Raw genomic sequence first — 22,267 nt, 5'->3', positions numbered from 1 at the left:
ATAAAAGCAATAAAAGTAAATCCATTGATGATCTGATAAAAGATTGAGTTTATAAGATGGCTAAAATTACAATCAAATCTTTTAAAGCTGAGCCAGTTAAGAAAGGTCAATCTAAATTACTGAAAAAAATAGAGAAAAAATTTACGTAGTATTAATTAATTTACCTTTCTAAGAAACTCAGGACAAGTGTGCTGAGCAGGGTCTTAGAAATGATGGCTCCTTAGGTCATTAAGAATTTTAAGAGATTTTTGTTTGTGTTTAAATTAGATTGCCTGGATGCAGAGGAGCTGGGTCAAACTGTCTTCCAGCCTCCAGAGGTCTTCACTGAGTTACAGCTCCAGAAACTTTATTAATATGATTGCTGGAGAAAGAATTCATTGAAATCTAATTTCTCTGTTTCATGAAATTCCATTTGATAGTGGCATCTGTTTTATTGATCAATATTCTTTTCACTTCTCTGCTTAAATTTAACACAAGCAAAACCCTGTCTCTTGTGTGTGAGCATTGCCTGCCATCAGAGAAGGTTTATCACCTAATATCTCTGGAAAACAATTGTGAAGGGGGTTCCATCCTCAGTATTTAGCTCATGTTGGGACAGATAGCAACTACTTTGTGTAGTCACCTCCGATTGCCTTCCGTCTTGTTTTGTTCTATCTCATTTTACATCACTGATGGTGATAGTAAACGTTCACTTGGGTAAAACTACTTCAGATTACTAATTAAATAAGGTTATAAAGGAAAATAGGAGTTCTGAGTCATTGTATATAAACTGGTGCTTTTACATTATCAGAATGGTTTGAAAGCAGTTTTTTTCTCTTCAGCAGTCTGAATTTTTCTCCTCATTTGATTTTACTCTGCTGCACTGGAACGAGATTTTCTGAGCACCGAGAACCTTCAAATCTGCTTCTCCCCTGAACTATAAAATCTCAACTACTAATTGACTTTTTCTGATTCTTAGACTGTATGAGGATTACAATTATTCTTTTCCCTTTTTTTGTGATCATGAAAAAAAATAGTCTTTAAGGTTTAGATTGACTAATTTTTCATTTGTGACCAATTGGAATGTTAAACAGTCCCTTGCATAGCCCTGTGGGGCCAGGCAGATGTTGGAAGCAATGAGGGAGGTGGCACCCCCGCAACCCACACATTGCCTCCAAGAAAGGGGGGGGCCATTACCTTGAGCTACTCAGGTACCCACAAGGGATCCAAGCTGAAAACCAGGCTCCCCAAAGTCTATTTTAAAGTCTAAAAATGGAGTCAGGCCTCAGCTGATGTTCACTCGTTCAGTGAAAGGAAGGAAGAAGGGCAGATGGATGCTCTTCCCACCAGAAATTGGCTCTGACAGGTGGGCGTTTCAAGGGGACCTAGCTGGTGTTCTGATCCCAGTCTGTTAATAGTAGGAATTGCTGTAAGTAATGTCGAGAATCATCTGCTTGGGGGACTTTGGGATTTGCAGAGGGGAAAACAGAATTTAATTTTTTAAAAAGAACTATTTAATTTAAAGAACAAATTCTCCCATGGACTAATTGACTCCCAGCTGGTCCTTTCTGGATCCAAGACTGTACAGTGGGTACCAGCCAAATAATTAGTGTCTTGTAAGAACTGTAAATTATTGTCACTTAAAAAAATTCACCGTCATTTTCTCCCCCCTCACTTGTATGCAAAGCCGTGGAGGACTTCAGTGACGAGATTTGCATTTTGTCTTGCAGCCTACTTGGAGGAGATCCAGTCAGTCCGTCGCCATACCAACAGCATGCTGGAAGGCACCAAGAACCTCCACCCCCCGATCGTGGTCCACTGCAGTGCTGGGGTGGGAAGGACCGGCGTGGTCATTCTTTCTGAGCTGATGATCTACTGCCTGGAGCATAATGAAGTAAGTCTCTCTGGGCTTCTGAATCGTTCCCCTCGGGGGCCAATCTACACCGTGGCCAGCCTTTCACCTGCGCCCTTCCATTTCCACTGCTTACTCTTCTCTCTTGACGAGAGTTTTCCAGACCCTTGAGTCCCACCTGGACTCTGACATTTACAACCTTCCTTATCTTTTCCCCTTTCATTGGTCTGTGTAGAGACCCAAATAATATAGAAGAAGAGTTCAAAGTGTAAGAAAGGAAACATTTAGAAAATCTGATCTTCACTGGCATCGACTTCCAAAAAGCCTGCAGTGTTTTTTGTAGAAGGTCTGGTTTTATTGTGGGTAATTCTCCATGGTGCGTTATTCAGTCCATATAGTTTAGATGAGTCTTAAGCATTTCTGGGATGTATTTTGGTGTAACTCCTCCGTGAAAATGTGTGTACTTTAAAAACATGTTTCATTCTTCAGAGGGAGGTTTTATTGAGGAGGCTGTTTGCTCTAGTCGAGGTTGGCAGTGGTGTGTAGCTGAGCTGGGTGATAACCTGAGGGTGCAGGCATGGCCTGCCTCTGCCCAGGCCAGACGCGTCCAGCTCTTTCCCGCTAGACGCGGGCTGTGGCTGTGTGTGCCCACACGGTGCGTGGCGTCCCTTCTTGCTGTAGGTCAGAGAGTTACACTGAGGGACTTTTGATTTTGTGGAGATGAGAAAATCGCAATCAAAAGGCTAAAGACCAGTTTATCTTCCTTCTATTCTCATGAAGCCTTAGGGGTTTTAAATGGCTTTCACTTTTTTTTTTCTCAGCTGGATTCTTCATAGCAGCTTGTGTCAGTTTTCTGATTTTAGAGATGATGATACCGAGGGCCAGAAACAATCGAATGACTTGCCCAGTGCCAGGTGGCTCTTAAGCACTGGTGCCAAGGTTTGAAATGAGGTCCTTCACTTCCTGGCCCTGAGTTATTTCTCATCTTCACTCTGCCTCCAAACGCCGAGTGTCATTTGGTTCTTGTTCAATTTCCAAATTGTATAACTTGGCGAATCAAAGGAGACTTTTGAAATGGTAGTTTTAAATCAGGAGATGTTATCATGCACGTTCTGTGAAGGAATTTATCCAACAATATATGTATTTGCTCAATAGCATCAGTGGTTTGAAAAATGAGATTAAATATTGCCCCATGAAATCTATTATATTGAAACTTCTAGGAAAACAGTCAATGCAAAGTTTAAACATGTTCAAAGGAGGTTTTAAGTTCCCTGCCTGTAAAAAGTTAATTTTGGAAACTTTCAGCCTGTACGTATGAATGTTTGTGCTGCTAAAAAGTAGGAGAGGGGTTATATCAATGTGGCCTGTTGTTCAAACAAACAAACATTCTGTTGGGGAATGAAATGCCCATCACGGAGTCAGTTGAGTCTACATCACAGAAATCTCATCATCTTCTGTGAGTTTTTATCCTTGTATCTCACTGAAGATTTCTGGGTTGTTTGCTTCCCTGTCACTACTAGAAGTCTCTAGGAGTTTCTCTTAGAGTAATGACTCAGCACCAAGTCCCAGATCCACTCGGTGCTGGGAAGATGGATTGAGAGACAGTGGAAACTGGGGCCTGTGGCTGCAGCATATCCCAGCTCCCCTGCTGGCACAGTGGGTTCCTGGGGAGGAGAAAAGGCCTCATGGTCCCCTCTGGATCCACTGAGAGATCCTGTCCTCACGTCAGTTTCTTTGACAAACTCCCCTTCTTTTCTCCATTCCCCACGAACCCTGCTGTGCTCCCGTTTCCTCCTTTTCGACTATGAGAAGCTATTTTCTGTCTTGTCTGACATGAAGGATCGCTCTGTACTGAGCGCTCTTTGGAGACCCATCAAAGACTGAGCCTCAGTAATGCAATGACATGAAGGCTCATTGATCACCAGATATCCATTGGCCCAGGGGAACCTAAATAAGACGTGTCAGAGCCCGCAGGGTGCAGAGTGAGGGATTCGGCCATGAGCACCCTGTGTGGACTTGGTGAGGGCTTGGGGTGATTAGACTGTCCGTGGGGTTTATCCAGGCATGGTGGATTTCCTCAATGCCCCGTTGCACGCCAGAACATTCTCTACTGGAATGCATGGTCAGTCCAAAAAGGACTTCTGTTCCCATTGATATTCCAAGATAGCAAGATGACTCATATTTTTCACTTCCCTTGCCCTAGCACAGATACAGTCAGCCGATTCTGTGCTGTTTCCCATAATAGATGGCCAGGGGGAAAAAAGTACTCTACCTGTTCTGCTTCAGGCGTGTCTAGTAAAATTCAAACCCTTATTTTAGGAGTGGGACCATGTTGCTTCGTTTTTTTAAACAAAAGGTTTTGCTAAATCAGTATAAAATCGGGTGTCCCATTTTTCTCCTTTCTAAACTTCCCCATCTTCTTTTCCTGTCTTCTGGATCTCGGATACTTTCTGTTTTAGTCTATAATCCGTAGAGTTTTAATTTTCTCAGTGAAATGCTTTTTATCGGAGCAAAGATCCTTCCTGTGAAGTTGGGTAGCTGTGAGGTGGGAACGGGCGGGGATTCTCCAGGGCTGCCCCGAGAAGTTTCCATGTGTCCTGTTGCTTTTGGTCATCGAATGTTAGCTGTAACATTTCAATGCCCATATATTTTTTCCCTCCAGAATGCACCAGTTTCATGGTTTGTGATACTCCCTCCTGGCTGCCTGTCCCAGATCAGCTAAATTACAAAAGGTCAGGTTCTCACTAGCCAAATAGCAAGCAAGATGTCTTGATCTTGCTGTTTTTCTGAATTGGTTACCCCCTCCTTCCCCATTCATAGAGTAGGGGGAGAAAATGTCTCCTAAACAAGGTGGAGAAAGCATCAACGGCCTCCCGATTCCTTGACTTAGGAACAATGGATAGTGGAGTCTGTGGGAGTGAGTCTTCAAGGCAAGTTGAAGGATTTCATTGAGGAGGACCAGGGGAACCTTTGTCTTGTCTCCAAACGGCCCCACATCAGCTAGTATACCACCCTTGAGTCAGCGTCGGGGGCTGAGTCGTACAGGTTATGGAGATGGTAGTGACCATGATGATAATGGTGGTGGCAGAGATGGAAATGGAAGTGATGGTGGAGGTAAGAAGGTGGTGGTTGTGATGATAGAGGTAGGGAAGTTGGAGGAGATAGTGGTGGAATTGGAGGAGAAGGTGGAAGTAAAGGAGATGGTGGTGGTGGAGGAGGTAATATAGATGTTGAAGAGGGTGGTGGAGATGATGAAGCGAGTGGTGATGATGACGAGAAGAAAGAAAGTATTATAATAACCACAACTAACATGTGTTTAGCATTTACCGTGTGCCAACACTGGGACTTCTCTGGTGACTCAGCAGTAAAGAGTCTGCCTGCAAAGCAGGAGACTTGGGTTCAATCCTTGGGTTGGTCAGATCCCTGGGAAGAGAGCATGGCAACCCACTCCAGCCTTTTTACCTGGAGAATCTCATGGACAGAGGGAGCCTGGTGGGCTACAGTCCATAGGGTCCCAAAGAGTCTGACACAACTGAAGCAACTGAGCACTTGTACATGCACCAACACTATTTCAAGAGCCTTACAACGCGTAGCCTTTACAGTGACCTTATGAGAGAGGTCCGACTAGTGTGTGCGTGCTCGCTAAGTCACTTCAGTCATGTCCAACTCTCTATGACCCCACAGAGGGCATGGCAACCCACTCCAGTGTTCTTTCCTGGAGCATCCCTATTAGAACCCGCATCTAACAAAGAGAAACTGAGGCACAGGGAGATGAACTCTTAGCTCCTATGTGACTCTGCCTCTCTTGTCAAAGCCTTTGATGGGTACGAGGTAGAAACAGTCTTATTCTTTTCTTACATTCAGGGCCCAACACAGAGCAATGCTCATCATGCATTATGTTAATTGTCTATATTAGGTGCTCTGTGTTGTATATCATGTCAGTCACTTTGGAATATAGTTTAGACACAGACCCACTAGTTACCATCAGAAGCTTATGGTCTAGGCTCTGTATTTTGACTAATAGTTTGAGGATTCACATGCCTTTTTCTCTTTCCTTATTACCAGGGACTTGTCCCTTTTAAATCTGTGGTGTGTATTACTTAACTAGTTGTGGAGAAGCTCAACGAAATAGGATGGCATGTGTGGTATAGTAGCTACACAAAATTTGGAAATAGCTGAAATGACTTTTGAAAGTCAAGGAAGAGAAGACATATGACTGAGTTTTTATTATTCTGTTTTCGATGCTTGCTCAGTCCTTGGTAATTTCCTGGGTGTGGTCATTTCCCTGGACTAAGGGCTCCCAGAGCAGGGGGACGTGTGCCAAGGCCGCAGTGGCACATGGACTCCATGGTGCTTCTGCCCCAGCTGGTCCAGGAGGATGGAAGTGACAGGAGGGAGGGCGCACCAGGGCACCATCGTTTTCATTCCTTTCCATTGGAGATCCTCAAAGAATTTACACGTAGGCAATCTCATTTAACACTCAAGGTATTGTTAGTCAAAGGCTATCACTCCAAACATGACAGGTGTCCAGAGATTGTGCTTGACATTTTTAAATTATCTCACATGGTTATACCTGAGGTCCTGCAAGACAGCAGGATGGGCACGGGTGTTCTTATTTCACTAATATTGAGACACTGAGGAGTCTTTATTGAGAGCTCTTGTGTGCCAGACACTGTGCTTAATGCTTTACATGCAATTCTTCATTTGGTCTTGTGAGGTGGGTATGGCGTATCATCCCATGTTATTGCTGAGGAACCATCACTGACTTGGTCAAGGCTACATGGCGTTAAAAGAAAGCATCAGTATCTTGATGTCACAGAGGAAGAAATGAAGACCCATAACTGGCTTAAATCCTACCGTTGGGCCATGGTAGCCTTGAGAGGAACTAACTGGGGTTAACTCCAGCCTCCCTGTTTTGTCTAACAGACTGGTCTGTATTTAAACTATCACACCAGTGGTATGGGACAGCCAGCTTCTCCAGTTGTAGGCATGGTCTTTGATGGGGGCAGCCTAGAGGGGGCTGTCTTTGGCTTCCTCCCATACCTGTACAGGGGCCGCGAGTGAATACGTTCCTCATTCCAGGTAAGGGGATGAGAAATGACCCAGGGGAAGCCCCCCACCATCTCAGAATCTTTTCTTTTCTTTCAGAAGGTGGAAGTACCGATGATGCTGAGGCTCCTCAGGGAGCAAAGAATGTTTATGATCCAGACCATCGCTCAGTATAAGTTTGTCTACCAGGTCCTCATCCAGTTTCTCCAAAACTCCAGACTCATTTAACACCCCCATCCCCGACGTCCGTTCCCAGAAGAGGGACCCAGCTCCATCTCGTGGATGGGGAAACACCTCCAGACAACATCTGTTTCCCAGCAGGGCGCAGATGGCCGGAGCAGGCAGGCCACAGACTCCCTAAAGGCGGGAGCCAAGATCATGCACAAACATCGTGTACTATTTTATATGAGATAATTTATTTTTTCCTCCTTCGGGAAAACTTTTGTGAATCATCCTAAAGCAGTTTTCACAGTAATATAGTCCTTTTCATTTGAACCACATTTTGACTGATCTGCAGTGTAAATAGGGCCATAGGGAGGGAGGGTTGCCTGGTGCATCCTTTGGAGGGCAGAGGCAGAAGGGAACACATCTCTAGTGAAGTTGCAGCCAGATTTGTGACCAACCCTGAAATTCATCAGCCTAATTGCTCATATCCAAATCAAAGATGGCAAGAAAATGAGTGCATCCTAAAATATAAAGGGCTGAGACCCTATTTCTGAAGGGGAAAAACAACACTATTCTCTTATTCTGGGGGTTCCTGTGGCTTGATGGGGGCTTTTCAGGTGGCTCTAGTGGTAAAGAACCCACCTGCCAATGCAGGAGACGTAAGAGACACACGGGTTTGATCCCTGGGTGGGGAAGATCCCCTGGAGGAAGGAATGACAACCCACTCTAGTGTTCTCGCCTAGGAGAATCCCATGGACAGAGGAGCCTGGCAGGCTACAGTCCCTGGGGTCACAAAGAGTCAGACACGGCAGAGTGACCAAACTACAACAACGTTGGTTCACCGGTCACCGTCCTGAACTTCGTGGGTTAGTACACAGTAAAACGTGTTCTGGGTGCTTTCCCTCTTGCGGACATTGGGGGATTCTTCTCTCTGTCGTCTGGCTTTTCTTGGTACAACTTTTCAGTTGTGGCTTTGTTCTTAAAATTGACCTTTGTGGATATTCCATGATGTGTTCCTCCACTGGTACCTTCCCCCCCCCGCCCTGAGCTGTAAATACAAGGAAAGAATGGCATCCAACCCACCAGAAGGAGTGCACCTTTGTGATTTCCAGTCACCACACAACAACAGATGGGTGTGGAAGCTGATTCCCGATGGGCTTCTTCGGAGTATGAATCAACTTGGATTCATACCTGGCCAGACTCAGTTTCAAACCTGAGTCTGTACTTGGACTCAGAGTATCTGGCCAGGGAGGGTTTGTTCCCTTCTTCTCCAAGGACTAAAGAATCAGTCAGGAGTAGAGCTTCTACTGAGCCCCCTAGGGTCTGGAATGTTGCTGAATGATCTGAAAAAGGAAAACCACTCAGATGACATGTATTTTCAGAGGATCAGAGCTCATAACTCTCATGAGGAGATGCTCAGAATACAGATCATCAGCAGGCAGAGAGGTACTTGTTTCCCTTTCTTTAGAGACTTTCCATCCTTGGGATACTCTGCCATTAGGGATGTTTTAACAGTTGGTCTGTAGTTACTGGCTTATTGTTTGATGAACCACATTGGTATTCCTCTTTCCTCTCTCAGCCCCCCACGTGGGCACTGTTGATGTCTCATGTGGGCAGCGAGTAGATATGCAGTCTCTTTGAGCCCATCGCTCTTGGCCCTCCTTTCAGCTCACCCACTGTTGCCACTTGGTGCCGAGGGAATATTCATGAATGCACAAAAGGTATAGAAGAAGTAGGTTCAGTATCCAACTTCCTAGCCAGAGTTTATATTGAAACTCAAAGGAAAACATGTAAAAGTGATTTCCCATATTTTGTTTTTAAAAACAAATGCTTTTGGTCCTTGAGCCCATTTTGCATTCCTTTTCACATCTCCAGTAAATGCCAACCTATCTCCTGTTAAATTAGCAGCAGCCATTTAAAGTCCTTTCAGTGGCATCTGCATCATAATTACCCAGAGATGCTTTATATCTGGGAAGCAAGCCAAGGAATAAACCTTGAAGCAAAGTGTATTAAATTAGTTATCTAGTTAGAGCTTTTGGAATGAGTTCCTGACGACATATCAAGTCTGAAGCTGGAGCTGCCGGGGTCTGTTGCTGCAGTGGGGAGAAAATAAAAAAATGGAGAGGGAAAAAAAAAGATACTATCTCACCACAAGGCCGTCCAACACTTTCAGGCCTCTGGGTTTGCAGTTTTTCTGTTGAAATGTCTTGTTTCTTTCATCCATCTCATTTGGATATATTGACCCAGTGTTCATCCTTGTTTACTGTGGCCCCTGGACCAGGGGGGCTGAGTTTGATGTCTTCATCCTTGAGCTGAGCTGAGGCTGCCAGCAAAGCCAGACTGTGTCCTGCTGTGCTTTACTGGAATCCTTAGGCTCTAAGGGGACACCAGCTTTTGGCCGTATTTACCTTTAGACACATCTCTTTCCCTGGATGGGAAGCAGATGAGGATTTGGTGGCTTTAGGCAGGGATGCCAATCACTGGTCCCTTTATAGGCAAGGAATTGAGTTTCTCCCCTCAGCTGGCGAGAACAGTAAGGTCAGGGATGGTGAAAACATCTCCATGTGGACTATTATGAGTAATAAACTTGGGAGAACCCTAAACAGAGAGAACTTTACTTCTACAACATTTGTGATCCTCAATTGAGAAGCGCGACTATTTTTTGACTGTCGTTAGTCAGTCACTTGCCTCCAAGTCCCTTGGTCCTCTGGCACCTTCCTCCATGGGCCTGGATAGAGGGTCTTCGTGGGCTCTGCTGGGTGAGGTCCCATGGGACTTGTCCATGGCCACCCAGGACACATGTAGCCTTTGTCCTGCCTACACTCTGCTCTTTGTATAAACACTGGTGGCTACAGTAAGTCAGCACTCTGATCCAGCTGCCGACCTTTCTTATCCTTTTCCAGGTTGACTCATATGAAATTTCCAGTATTTGGACCATTTTTTTATTTACAACGACAGAAAATTCACTTGGATCAACCTAGTATGTACAGTTTGTTTCTTCCCCTTGATTAGTGTGGATCCCAATGCGCCATATGTCTTTTCTCAAGAGCTAATGAACATGAAAGTGTGTACCTTGGGTTCTTTCTGTTAACCTGTGGCCTTGCTGCGGCGACCCTTGCCTCACTTGGTGAGTGGGCTGTCTCCTGGGGCTTGGAGTCACACTGTGCAGAGATGTCAGTGCACTTCGGATTCTCATAAGCAGGGCTGGCCATCAGGCACACGACTGGGGGTTTTCAGCTGATGTTCTTTCTTGATGTATAGTCCGTATTAGCTGGCCTCAGCCCAGTGGTTATGGAACATAATCTGTGTGCCCAAAGGTGTCCAGAGTGACACAGCAAAATGTGCTTTCAAATCTCTTCCCCACTTCCAGGCGTATGTATGATGGAGAAAGTGGGTAGAGTTATTGATTTTTTTGGGGGGGAGGAATCTGTTAATCAGTTGAGGTCAAGGGGTGGGCAATCACAGGGACAGACTTCTAATATGTTTACCAGGGAGCTTAGACTCAAGGAATGGGGATTGAGTCACAGGCATATCAGTGTTAATCTACCCTTCATTCCTCTTTCATGTTGGGAATAACTGTCAGCATCCTAGAGTAAGAAACTTCCAGAAGCACCAAGTAATTCCTGTTGGGCTGTTAAGGTGGCACTTTGTGGGAATTCAGTTTACTCCTGTTCTACCAAAGATTCTTCGGCAACTGTGTTTTGTTTTATGGCCTGTGGATTTTATCAGATGTTTATCATGTTGTTATTTAGTCATTTCTTTTTGTGAGCGAAGGAACAATTCATCTAGCACTACTTTCCAATGGAGAAATTTGGGGTTTTCATGGAGACTGCACAAAATTTCCATTGGTCTGGAACTTTATGGGTGACAAACTAGTTGGCCCTATTGGGTTGACACAGTCCTAGTTGGCCCTACAGGGTAGAAATCTCTAGGACATTAAGATTATGTTTGACACTTCTGAGCTCTGAGCAAGGTAGCAGAGTGGTCCTTCTCTTTGCTTCAACTTCTAAGATATTTGGGGGCAGAAGACCTTACTGTTGAAAGGAATAGCAACATTTCTGGGAGAAATGGGCAGGTGTATTCAGTCAAAATCTGCCAACTCATACTTATTACCCTGAAAATCGCTGTTCTTCGTAGGGTCCTGAGAAACTCAATGACCTGCTTGCCCAATACTCAACCTTTATCCTGCCTGCTCTGAGGCTTTGCATTTCCATTAGAAACTCAGATGGGTGGGTGTTTTGACCAGCTCACTACTTGACTTATTTTTTTCCAGGTTATTATAGCTGCATCTTCTTTCTCAAGGCCGAACTAAAAAGTTCTCTATTAAAATGTCCGTGAGGCTGGCATTGAATATCTGGCATCCGATCGGTGTCATGAGACTGCATAATTTATTGTTGTTTGGTGCTGTAAAAGGGAGGATGTGCATCAGTTCCTACTGTTCAGCTTCGGTCAGCCTTCCCATTTTAAAAATAAATTCAAGGACGTTTTAAGATAGGAGGGCATGAGCTGATGGGCAAGCCTGACTATGATGAGCATCTGTCTAGAAAGTCTCTGTTCCCTCTGCCATGCTTTGGGCCATCAAGACCATTCTTTCCCAAAAACACCAGGAGCTTGCCCAGAGAAGAGCTGTAAACCGGGGGGAGGAAGAGGAAGGCTTTTTATATCAGCTTTGGAGTTGCTATCAAAACGTTTTTGACTCACAAAGAATTTTTTGAATTCAAGGGTGTCTCTTCTACTCCCTCCTCCTGTGCGAGGTCAGAGGGATGGAAATGAGATGGCACTCCTAGGAAAGACTTCGCTGCAGTGGGAAGATCAGTTTCACCCTTGCTGGTCGTTTTAAACTGTCTCGCTGTTGTGGGAGAGCTTGACGAACGTTCTGGATTCTGATGTCTGCCTCGATCCACTGCTCAGAAAGACCCCTCCCCTTGCTTGCTAGTGGCCCTCCCTTTGCTGGCAGCCGTTTCAGCAGAATGTTTTGCTCATCCACACGGCTCCAGAGTTAGCCATCGCAGCTCCTGGGCGTCTTGACTGTGTCTCTCCTGGGGGACCCCCTTTCCAGCATGTCGTGTTTGTAATCAGGGCATGAGAACCAGGAAGATGTCAATACATGACAGCGGTTCCCTGTCTCACTTGAGAGCACAGGTGGGAGTACTTTGTGATGTCACCCTCTCCTTTCCAAGGGCACCCTGCGTGCACTTAGGACGGTACCGACCTTTCCTTTTCTCATTTGCTTTTATGGAGCAGCTCTCGACAGCAACACCTTTTCTTTCCTTACCCTCCTAGTGCAACCCTTACAAAACAGTTCAATCTAGTCACAGGGACTCACTCTTTAAAATCTCTCCAAATTATAAAATTAGGAAATCTAATTCTTATCTTAACATGCTTCTGTAGCTTCTAAGAGTAAAATATGGCATTTGCATAGTTTCAAGGAGTAGAATCTGGCAAATGGAAGTAACCAGAATGAAAATAGCCAGGTGCTGTCAGCAACCAGGAAGTTGACCTTCCACCCTCTCTCTTTCCCCTTGGTGATCGACACTATCGTTCAGGACTAGAAGGGATGAAAGAAAAGCTGGATTCGATCATCAGTCCTGTTTGAACAAAGATTGCAGCAGTCTCTCAGGCTTGTTTTGAGGTGAACTTCTATGGATCCCCACTGGCTGCCTTTGGCATAATGACACATGTGGTCAGATCATCTCCAGCCCCTTCCTGCAGACCGTGTTCCTTTCATCGTGGCCTCTATGCAGCCTGGCCGGTCTGGTGAAACAGGTGAAGCTCTGGGCTCTTTGCAGACTTTTTACAAGCTAGCTCTTTAGGGAGGGGCAGGATTGCTATTCATCCAGTCTGTGATGGGACCTTTCTTCCCAACCTCCTCCTCAAGGGAAACACAGAGGTCACCTCACCTGACAAAGGTCTTGGGGACAAACCTGAAAACATTGGACTGGGGTCTTTTTGTGCCTTGGAGTGGAACTGTTTTGCTAACAGCTCAGGAATCCTGCTCCAAGTTGAGCTCGGCTGGCTCTCAGAGCAGAGGTGCCTGGTATTCTCAGCATTTCTCAGGGGCTGCCCACCTCCCTGAATTTCAGTGTTAGCTAATCAATACCTTCAGCTTGGAACTGAGAGCTGTAATTCAGAGCCATTGTCTGCCCCCAACGGGAACGTTGTAAAATGTTACTGCAACTTCCTTTGACTGAACTTTCTTGCCAGTTTGGAATCTTTAAACTCTATCAAACTTATCCTTTCAGAAGTAAGGTTACTCCTCATCAGAGATGATTTCCTGTGTATGTCCTTTGTTCCTTCAATAGTCAGCTGACTTGCTTGAGGATATATATGTAAATGAGATAAAAAAGGGTTTACATATGCAGATGACTATTAAATGTGTAACCTTATATAACCTGTGTTACATCAAGTAACATGCTAATCTATTTTGTTTCACTGGACTATAATTGTGCTACTTAATTCAGTATTTTGAAGTTTTCCTTGGTCTCTGTCTTTAATATGTTGTCAATTGTTATATTATTCAAGCCAGTTGACATTTAATAGGTCTCATTTCGGATGTACAGACAAGTCCCTAATGTAGAAACCGGTTTGTTCTTAAGGTTCTTGAGTCAGTCCGCAGAAGCCTTCTGACATACAACACAACTGAAGTGCAGGGCTGTCAGCCGTCCGTGGCTGGCTGGCATGGGCTGACCCGGACATTTAACCACCTATTGAGTTATTGCTGTGAGAAATGCATTCCAGAGCGGGGACTTGGGATCCTGAGAACACGTTCTTCTCCCCGAGGTGTCCACTTGCTACCTTGCAAGATGGAAGTCCAGTCTCATTACGACAAACTAGTTGTAAGGAGCGGGGGTGGGTGAGACATTTATAGGACATTCCCTGAGTTGGGGAGTGATTAATACTCAAGTGTCAACTTTACTTTGCTATAGACTCTCTCTCGATAATATTAAAAGCCTTAAATAAATCTATGCATGCTATTCTATGTGCTTTTTTTATATCAGTAAATAAGCTTATGCTTGCCAGTTTTATACACAGTTATGAAGTGTATGAAACTGACTTTTGACAGTATTTTTGCACTGTTTCTTATCTATTTTAAAAGTCTTTAGATATTGGTCCTAGTTGTGTATTGTTTTATGTTCTCACTGCCCTTGTCATTGCTGTAAAATGTTTCATATGTGCCTTTACAAATGTGAGATCTTTATTCTAACCTTTTTTGTAAAAGATATCTATTGACTTCCAAATGCAATAAACTTTTTTTTTTTTTTTCAGAGAAAACAGTTGAATCTTTTCTGTACTCTGTATGTTTTGCCTTAGCTGAAAGCATCTGCTTACTTTTAGGATTATTTTCATAGGCAAATGTGCCTGGGAAAAACCTGCTTTTGAACCTCTTTAAAGCCCATTTATTTCTACCCACTTTTCATTCCTGTATAACATGCTGAAGAATTAGTTTGAAATGTCCCAAAGTCATCACTGTTAGAACAAAACGTGAAAGGGGTAATTGCTAGGTAAATGGAGTGTGAAGAACCCAGAAATGGAGCTGTCTCACAGCTAGTGATAACCCTTATTAAATGCCCAGAATGTGCTATCCCCACCCCACTGTCATTTATTCAGATCCCAATCTGTCCACCAACCGAGAAAAGATAGGCAGAGGCTGCTATAGAAAACCCAAATTCTTGTTTTTGTCTTTCAAGTTTATTAACAGCATGACTCATCTCTTTAAAAATGGCTTCCCAGGTGGCGCAGTAGTAAATAATCTGCCTGCTGATGCAGGAGGCGCAAGAGACGCAAATTTGATCCCTGGGTCCAGAAGATCCTCTGGAGGAGGGCATGGCTACCCGCTCCAGTATTCTTGCCTGGAGAATCCCATGGACAGGGGAGCCTGGAGGGCTACAGTCCATGGGGTCGCACAGAGTTGGACACGACTGAGCAGGGCAGAGTGTAGCCCCGGCCCGTATGTTCAGCCAGCCAATCGACTGCCATAGACTCTCACAGGGAGCCCCTGGTGATGACGGTGGGCAATGTTTTCATCTCTCTTTGATGAGTAACAATGCACTATAACCACTTCAGCGACTCACCCACTTTTCAGCCCTATCCCTGTATAAGGAGTGTTTCACCTACAGAGGCGTCCCAGCTTGTTTCACATCCCGAAGATGGAAGGCTCCGTAAGCCACACGGGGTGATGGGAGATGCAAGCAAACATCACTAAACACACGGGTCATTCTGCGTAGAAGCTGATCGTGGCAACAAGACAATGATACATCTTTAAAAGAAAAAAGACGTTGTGTTTGAAAAGAAAAGCTGACAGGACATCCCTGCAAGACGGCGGGACAGAGCCTCAGCTCCCCTCCTCTCACAAACACCCCAAAAATCACAACTGTCTGCAGCACAACCACTGATGAACAAGCTGGAACCCACCAGCAAAGATCTTCTACAACTAAAGACCCGAGAGAAGGAACCGCAACGAGAAGGAGTAGCAGAGGCAGACTCGGGACATAATCAAGTCCCACACTCCCTGGGTCCCGGGGTGACCCACAAACTGGAAAATAACTCTATTGCAGTGGTTCTCCCACAGGAGTGAGGGGTCTGAGCCCCCCCCATCAGTCTCTCCAGCCTGGGGGTCCTGCACTAGGAAGATAAGCCCGCAGAGCACTTGGCTTTGAAGGCCCATGGGGCTTAATTTCAGCAGCCCCACACAGGACTGGGGGAAATAGAGGCTTCACTCTTAAAGGGTGCACACAAAACCTCTCGCCCTTTGGGACCCAGCAAAAAGCAGCAATTTGATAGGAGCCTGGGCGAAACCTACCTGCAGGTCTTGAGAGGCAGGGATGGCCGTGGCTTATCCTGCGGATGTGGACACTGGCTGCAGCCGTACTGAGGGATGTTCTACCACGTGGACATTGGGGCAGGTGCCATCATGGGATCCTCCCTCCAGCTCATTAGTGCCAAAACTGGGCCCCACCCAACAGCCTGTAGGGGCCAGCGCTGGGCTGCCTCGGGCCAACCAGCTAACTGGGGAGCTACACAGCCTCATTCATTAGCACACAGGCTGCCGAGAAGCTTCCTGAGCCCACAGCCACCTCTCAACATACCTTTAGACCAGGCCCTGCCCACCAGGAGTCCAGCACCCACCTCCATCCACCCGTGGACAGGCCCCAGCCCTGCTCTAGCCTCTAGACCAGCTTTACTCACCAGGGGGCAAATACTACACCAAAGAAAACCACAATCTTGCAGTGGAATGAGTTCACCCAAAAGAGAGACCAGACCCTACCCTGGAATCAGCTGGTCCCTGGCACTGCCCACTAGCAGGGCAACACAAGCTTTGAGACACCCCAGGCCCCACACCCAACTGTGCCAGTAACCTGTCTCCAGTAACCAGACCCAGGAACTGGATCTCCTCGGCCCTGCCAGCAATCTGACAACAGCTCTGGGATCTCCGAGCCCCGTAACCAAACTCCAGGACACAGCTCTGCCTACCAGTAGGCCAGCACTAAATCCAGGACCTGGCTTCACCCACCAGTGGGCAGGCAGCAGCCCTGGTGTCTTCTGGACCCTGACTCTGCCCACCAGTGAGCCAGCACCAGCCCACGGCCCCCAGGGGTTCTGCAGCCAGCTGCCTCAAGACCAGGCCCCACTAACCAGCAGCCAGGAGCATGCATACAATGCAGAGATGGCAACCAACCAGACTAGGGGCCAATCAAACTTAGCAGACCACCCACATAGCCCCCCAAAAGAAGGATTAATGCAGCCCTCTTAGGGGGAACTCCGAGAGCATACAGCTGGGGCAACAAGAGGGGGAGTGTTCTGCTGGGAAACATAGGACATCTCCTACAGAGGGCCACTTCCCCAAGGTCGAGAAACATAACTAGGCTACCATACACATAAAACACAAACAGCAATTCAGACAAAATGAGGCGGCAGAGGAAGATGTTCCAGACAAAGGAACGAGACGAAGATGCCAGAAGAACTAAGTGAAGTGGAGATAGGCAATCTACCAGAGAAAGCGTTCAGAGTGATGACTGTAAAGAACTCAGGAGAAGAATGGATGCACAGAGCAAGAAGTTACAAGTTTTTAACAAAAACTTAGAAAACAAAGAAAACCAGAGATGAAGAATACAATAACTGAAATGAAGAATACACTAGTTGTGCAGTCATTAAGTCTTGTCTGATTCTTTGTAACCCCATGGACTGCAGCACACCAGGCTTCCCTGTCCTTCACTCTCTCCCGGAGTTTGCTCACACTCATGATGTCCGTTGCATCAGTGATGCCATCCAACCATCTCATCTGCTGTCCTCCTCCTCTCTTCTTGCCCTCAATCTTTCCCAGCATGAAGGTCTTTTCCAATGAGTCAGATCTTTGCAGCAGGTGGCCAAAGTATTGGAGCTTCAGCTTCAGCATTAGTCCTTCCAGTGAATATTCAGGGTTGATTTCCTTTGGGATTGACTGGTTTGATCTCCCTGCAGTCCAAGGGACTTTCAAGAGTCTTCTCCAGCACCACAGTTCAAAAGCATGAATTTTTCAGTGCTCAGCCTTCTTTATGGTCCAACTCTCACATCCGTAGATGACTACTGGAAAAAACCATAGCTTTGACTAGATGGACCTTTGTCAGCAAAGTGATGTCTCTGATGTTCCCCCAACCAACGGAGTGGGCTTCCCTCATGACTCAGATGGTAGAGAATCTGCCTGAAATCTGGGAGACCTGGGCTCAATCTCTTCGTCGGGAAGATCCTCTGGTGGAGGGAATGGCAACCCATTCCAGTATTCTTGCCTGGAGAATTCTACAGACAGAGGAGCCTGGTGGGCTACAGTCCATGGGGTGGCAAAGAGTCGAACATGACTGAGCGACTTTCACTTTCACCCAACAGAGGAAAACACAAACTTCAAATACTATTATCTTTTTTATTCTCTTTCATCATTCATGTTTGTTCAGAAGGTTACAGTAGTTGTGAAGGGAAAAATAGCTACATTTTTAAACACAATCTGTCCGAAGTATAATATATGAAACCATGCCAGGATCTCTTAAGGGGGAAAAAAAAAAAGCATTCAAAAATGAATTTGATATTGTAGGTCAAAGATTAAGATCAATGTCCAAGTAAGCCATGTGTGAGGTTTAAGTGCAAGTCATGTTTTCATTCAGTGAATTTACAGAAATGCTGGCGTGAATGATTTGAAATAGTCGAATCCTTGAAGGTGTCTGCACTAGGATTTAAATAAAAACTAACATGTCAGCGTAGTTTCAGTGGCTCTCAATTTCCTGTTTGATCTCAGAAATGTACGGATGGTCTTTGCCATGAGCTACTTCCATGATGGCGATGGCCTAGGAGAGAGAGGAACAGGGGTTGAGAGTTTGAAGCCAGCGCCCCTGCCCCTCCCCTAGGCTGACTTTAATTCAGGCCAGACTCCTCTGCTTGAAGGTGCAGGATACAAAGTGGCTTTCAGAGCCCCTGTTCGCCTCCAGTCCAGCGTTTTGTTTTTTTTTTTTTAAAAAGGAAAAAGACAAGATTGTCTCATATCTAACTAGTCACCCAGTCTCTACTGTTGAGGAAAACATTCTTCAGTAGCTGAAGAAATGATAGAGAAAGGGTTTAGGGACAAACCTTTCTGATTTTAGTTTATATTACTCGTGTGTAAGACATGACTAAATCATTTTTCCCTTTCGAAAAGCTTACGTCTTTTTGTCTTCTTTAAAAACTTAAAAATAGGCACGAGTTTCATATGAGGAGTCCAGAGAGAATATATTGAATAAGGTTTCTTTCAAATGAGAGAGTTTGTGGTGGCTCCGTCCTTCCTAGCTGTGTGACCTTGGGCAATTTACTTAACGACTCTGTGCCTCAGTTTCCTCATCTGTAATAATAAAAGAGGAGCAATATCTTACTCTCAGAGTTGTTGATACACATAAAGTGTTTAGAACAGTGCCTGGCATATAGGAATTATACATCTAATGTAATCCATAATTATTTATCTTCCTCTTCTGTGTTCAAAAGTATTATTCACAGATAGAAAAACTTAAATTATTCCCATTCCCTTAAACAGGGAATTTCTGACGGCTTGTGACTGTTGACTGGCCTTCCTTTCTGTTCTACTATTCTCTTCCTAGATCTCAAACCAACAGGAGTGCAAGCCTCCAGGAAGCACCTGATTTAAATGTCTCTCCTCACCCCCTGCATTCATGTCAGGACTCGTGTTCCTTCCTCAGATCCACGCTATCCTTCAGGGATCTGCAATTAGTTTACTTACTCTGCAACTGAGACCTAACTGGTTAATGTTCTTCCAACCTCACTGAGGCAATAAACATCATCTTAGAAAAACCAATTCCGTGGTTCAAAAACAGAATATTTGATCTTTAACTCCCACGTCCAGGGTGGGTCAGCCCTGGCACTTCCTTCCACCATGTGGGACCATACTCCTTCTTCCTGTACAGTGTACTGGGGAGGTTTGGGGAATCTGGAGGGTTCGGCATCCAGGCCTAGTCCACGACCCCAGCTTTTACAAAGGTGTTTCTCTTAGTGATACAAAGAGACTGTCCCAAAGGTTATAGTTGATCAACTTCTGGCTTCTCCATAAATAACGACTGTCCCAAAGATTGTATTTCATCAGCATTGACATCCATAGAAAGAGCAATGAGAAGCAATCAATGCTCAAGACGGTGACTGTGCTTCTGTAAGGTAAGGGGCACGGCCTAGCGCCCTCACCCACTGGGCACAGGGCAGCTGGCAAACACCACGCCCAGGGTCTTGGGTCTCCCTGTGTGTTAGTCCCAGCATGAGTGGGTGGACTTGAAGCTTTCAACTCGGAAAGACCCCAGTTTGAATGAGAACCTCAGCATGTACCCTCAAGAAATTACTTAACCTGCTTGAATCTCAATTTATTCACTGGGAAAGCCTATCTCATTTTTTTTGAGAATTAAAAGAAAAGGACCATATGAAGGTCCTGGCACGTAACCATACTCAATGAACACTGTCAATGGTTAAGTTCATTTTAAAAACTGCAAAAGCACAATTCTCACACTGAGGGCCCTCTCCAGGCCCAAAAGCCTTGACTTCACCACAATTGGGCATCATGAAATCTGTATCTATAAACCCTGAAGAGTAGAAATTTGGAGAATTCCTTCACCACAGTCTTCTGACCTGTCCTTGGCCTTTTATTTTTTTTTTTTTCTTTTTATCTATAATAGTGGACCAGAAAAGACATTTTAATAATGCTGGCCTCTTTGCATGGTCATATTTAGCACTTCCATGGCTTCCCAGGGGACAGGGGCAGTACCCCCTTCTCCACAGCCGTGAGTCTGTAGCCACAATATGGACATACCTTTCACAACAGGAGGGTCAGGACGCAAAATTGCCAAAGGCGCAATTACTCCGTCCCCTGCTGCCTGCAAACCCACCTTTGCCCACTCTTATGGCTGGAGGGTGGCCAAGGGCTGGTCATTCTCCATGACTCTATCAGTCACCTGCATCCCCCAGGACAGGAAGTGCAAGGAGGCCGTCAGGCACTGGGCAGCCCAGCCTTGCGTCACACACGCACCTTCTTCAGGGCTCTCTCTCCAGCAGCTCTGTTCTCCAGGCCCATGTACAGTCTTCCTAGCTTCAGCCACATGGAGGCCACATTGAGGGAGTACAGAGGGTAGTGCTTACTGGAAGAAGAGAAGAGACAACAGGCTGCCTTGTAACAGCTGCGGAGAGTCCACAGGCCAGACGCAGTGAGCCTGTGGCTGCCCAGCTGATGGCCACACTGTCCACAGCAGCCAGGCTCCTCCAGACCCTGGCAGGTGCTGGGTGGAAGACATGGATGGTTCAACCCTGACTACTCATTGTGGATGCACTTCCTTTTATGCAGTTTGTGTGCATCTGAAAAACCACATGAAACCTACAGGGGAGATCCTACGGAAAGACATGAATAAACGCAACATTCAATCCTAGCCTCAGAGTTGTGTTTTAGGTGCACCTGCTGCAGGGCATTGGGAAAAACATCTTTAAAAATAAATTCCTGGGATTTCCTTGACGGTCCAGTGGTTAGGAATCTACCTTCCAATACATGGGACGCAGGTTTGATCCCTGGTCAGGGAAGTAACATCCCACATGTCTTGGGGCAGCTAAGCTTGTGTGCCTCAACTAGAGAACCCGCATGCCACAACTAGAGAAAGTTTGCACACCACAATGAAGACCCAGCACAGCAAAAAAAAAAGGTAAATTCCCTCTTTATGAATATCCCCTCACATTAAAAAGACAGTATCCTTAAAGATACACACACACCAGTGAATCAAGACCTCAGCTTTCTGTCACACTCTATGATGTCAGTTGGTTTAGCAAAAGTATAAGCTCTCTAAAGTCTTACTTCCTACTTCTTTTCTCCATTGCCCAAGAGAGGGCTTTGTATACAGGAGGTCTTCTCTTTCTGGTTTCAGCTAAAGGCTGACTGATGGGGCCTGCCTAGGAAAGAGCCATTGCCCTATGAACAGAGCCCAGGAGGCTTTTGGGGGTGGGGAGGTGTAAGCTGGAGGTGTTTATTTACAGGCTGGTACGTTCTACCTGCTGTGGCCTCAAAGTCCATAGATACATTCAAGCTGTCTTCCCAGGCATGGGGAATCCCTGGGGATCCCCACAGGATCAAATTCTTCCCTGGTAGCTCAGCTGGTAAAGAATCTGCCTGCAATGCAGGAGACTCTGGTTGGATTCCTGGGTCGGGAAGATCCCCTGGAGAAGGGATAGGCTACCCGTCCAGTATTCTTGGGCTTCCCTGGTGGCTCAGTTGGTAAAGAATCCGCCTGCAATGCGGGGGACCTGGCTTTGATCCCTGGATTGGGAAGATCCCCTGGAGAAGGGAATGGCAACCCACTCCAGTATTCTTGCCTGGAGAATTCCACAGACAGAGGAGCCTGGTAGGCTGCAGTTCATGGGGTCGCCAAGAGTCAGACACGACTGAGCCACTAAGCATGGCACAGTGACCCAGGGAAGGCAGGGCTGGGCCTCCCCAAAGTGGCTCCCAAAGCTAATGGAGGGTGGAGCATGGCAAGCCCTGCTGGGAGAGTAACCACAGGGCCAAGATTCATGCCAGATCTCACGGCAGGAAGTGTGCGTGGACTTCCTGACCCATCTCAGGAAGGACAGGCTTTGAGATTATCCCCACAGGATCAAATTCTGTTTCCAGGAGCAGATTTTAGGAGCTGGCTGCCCCGTGGGCTCCCCCTGCTGGCTTATCACAGCACTGTGGGGTAAGTGGAGGGCCAA

General features: G+C 45.9%; 2 protein-coding genes across 18 annotated transcripts in view; one reads left to right on the top strand and one right to left on the bottom strand.

Annotated features, from left to right (window-relative positions):
- Positions 1 to 19,352, top strand: part of PTPN14 (protein tyrosine phosphatase non-receptor type 14) — a 193,678-nt gene extending 174,326 nt beyond the window's left edge. For 6 of the 14 annotated variants that reach the window (XM_081491305.1, XM_081491302.1, XM_081491307.1 and 3 more), the window contains 2 exons: positions 1,710 to 1,873; positions 6,980 to 7,380. In XM_081491305.1, the coding sequence (XP_081347431.1) occupies positions 1,710 to 1,873; positions 6,980 to 7,108 (293 nt within the window). In that variant the 3' untranslated portion in view covers positions 7,109 to 7,380. Of the gene's footprint in view, positions 1 to 1,709; positions 1,874 to 6,979; positions 7,381 to 7,788; positions 7,912 to 19,137 lie in introns of those variants that run through there. The other 8 variants (XM_081491310.1, XM_081491309.1, XM_081491312.1 and 5 more) reach the window with 3 other exon arrangements.
- SMYD2 (SET and MYND domain containing 2) overlaps positions 17,926 to 22,267 on the bottom strand; it is a 52,081-nt gene continuing 47,739 nt past the window's right edge. For all 4 annotated transcript variants that reach the window (XM_081491313.1, XM_081491314.1, XM_081491315.1 and 1 more), the window contains 2 exons: positions 20,565 to 20,673; positions 17,926 to 18,357 (listed from right to left, as the gene is read on the bottom strand). In XM_081491313.1, coding sequence (XP_081347439.1) covers positions 18,277 to 18,357; positions 20,565 to 20,673 — 190 coding nt within the window. In that variant the 3' untranslated portion in view covers positions 17,926 to 18,276. The remainder of the gene's footprint in view (positions 18,358 to 20,564; positions 20,674 to 22,267) is intronic.

The sequence above is a fragment of the Giraffa tippelskirchi genome, chromosome 5 (genome assembly GCF_054371585.1).
Source record: "Giraffa tippelskirchi isolate mGirTip1 chromosome 5, T2T-mGirTip1v1.2.pri, whole genome shotgun sequence".
In the NCBI taxonomy this organism is placed as follows: domain Eukaryota; kingdom Metazoa; phylum Chordata; class Mammalia; order Artiodactyla; family Giraffidae; genus Giraffa; species Giraffa tippelskirchi.
The sequence above is the reverse complement of the archived record's forward strand: the minus strand, read 5'-3'. Positions and strand labels throughout refer to the sequence as shown.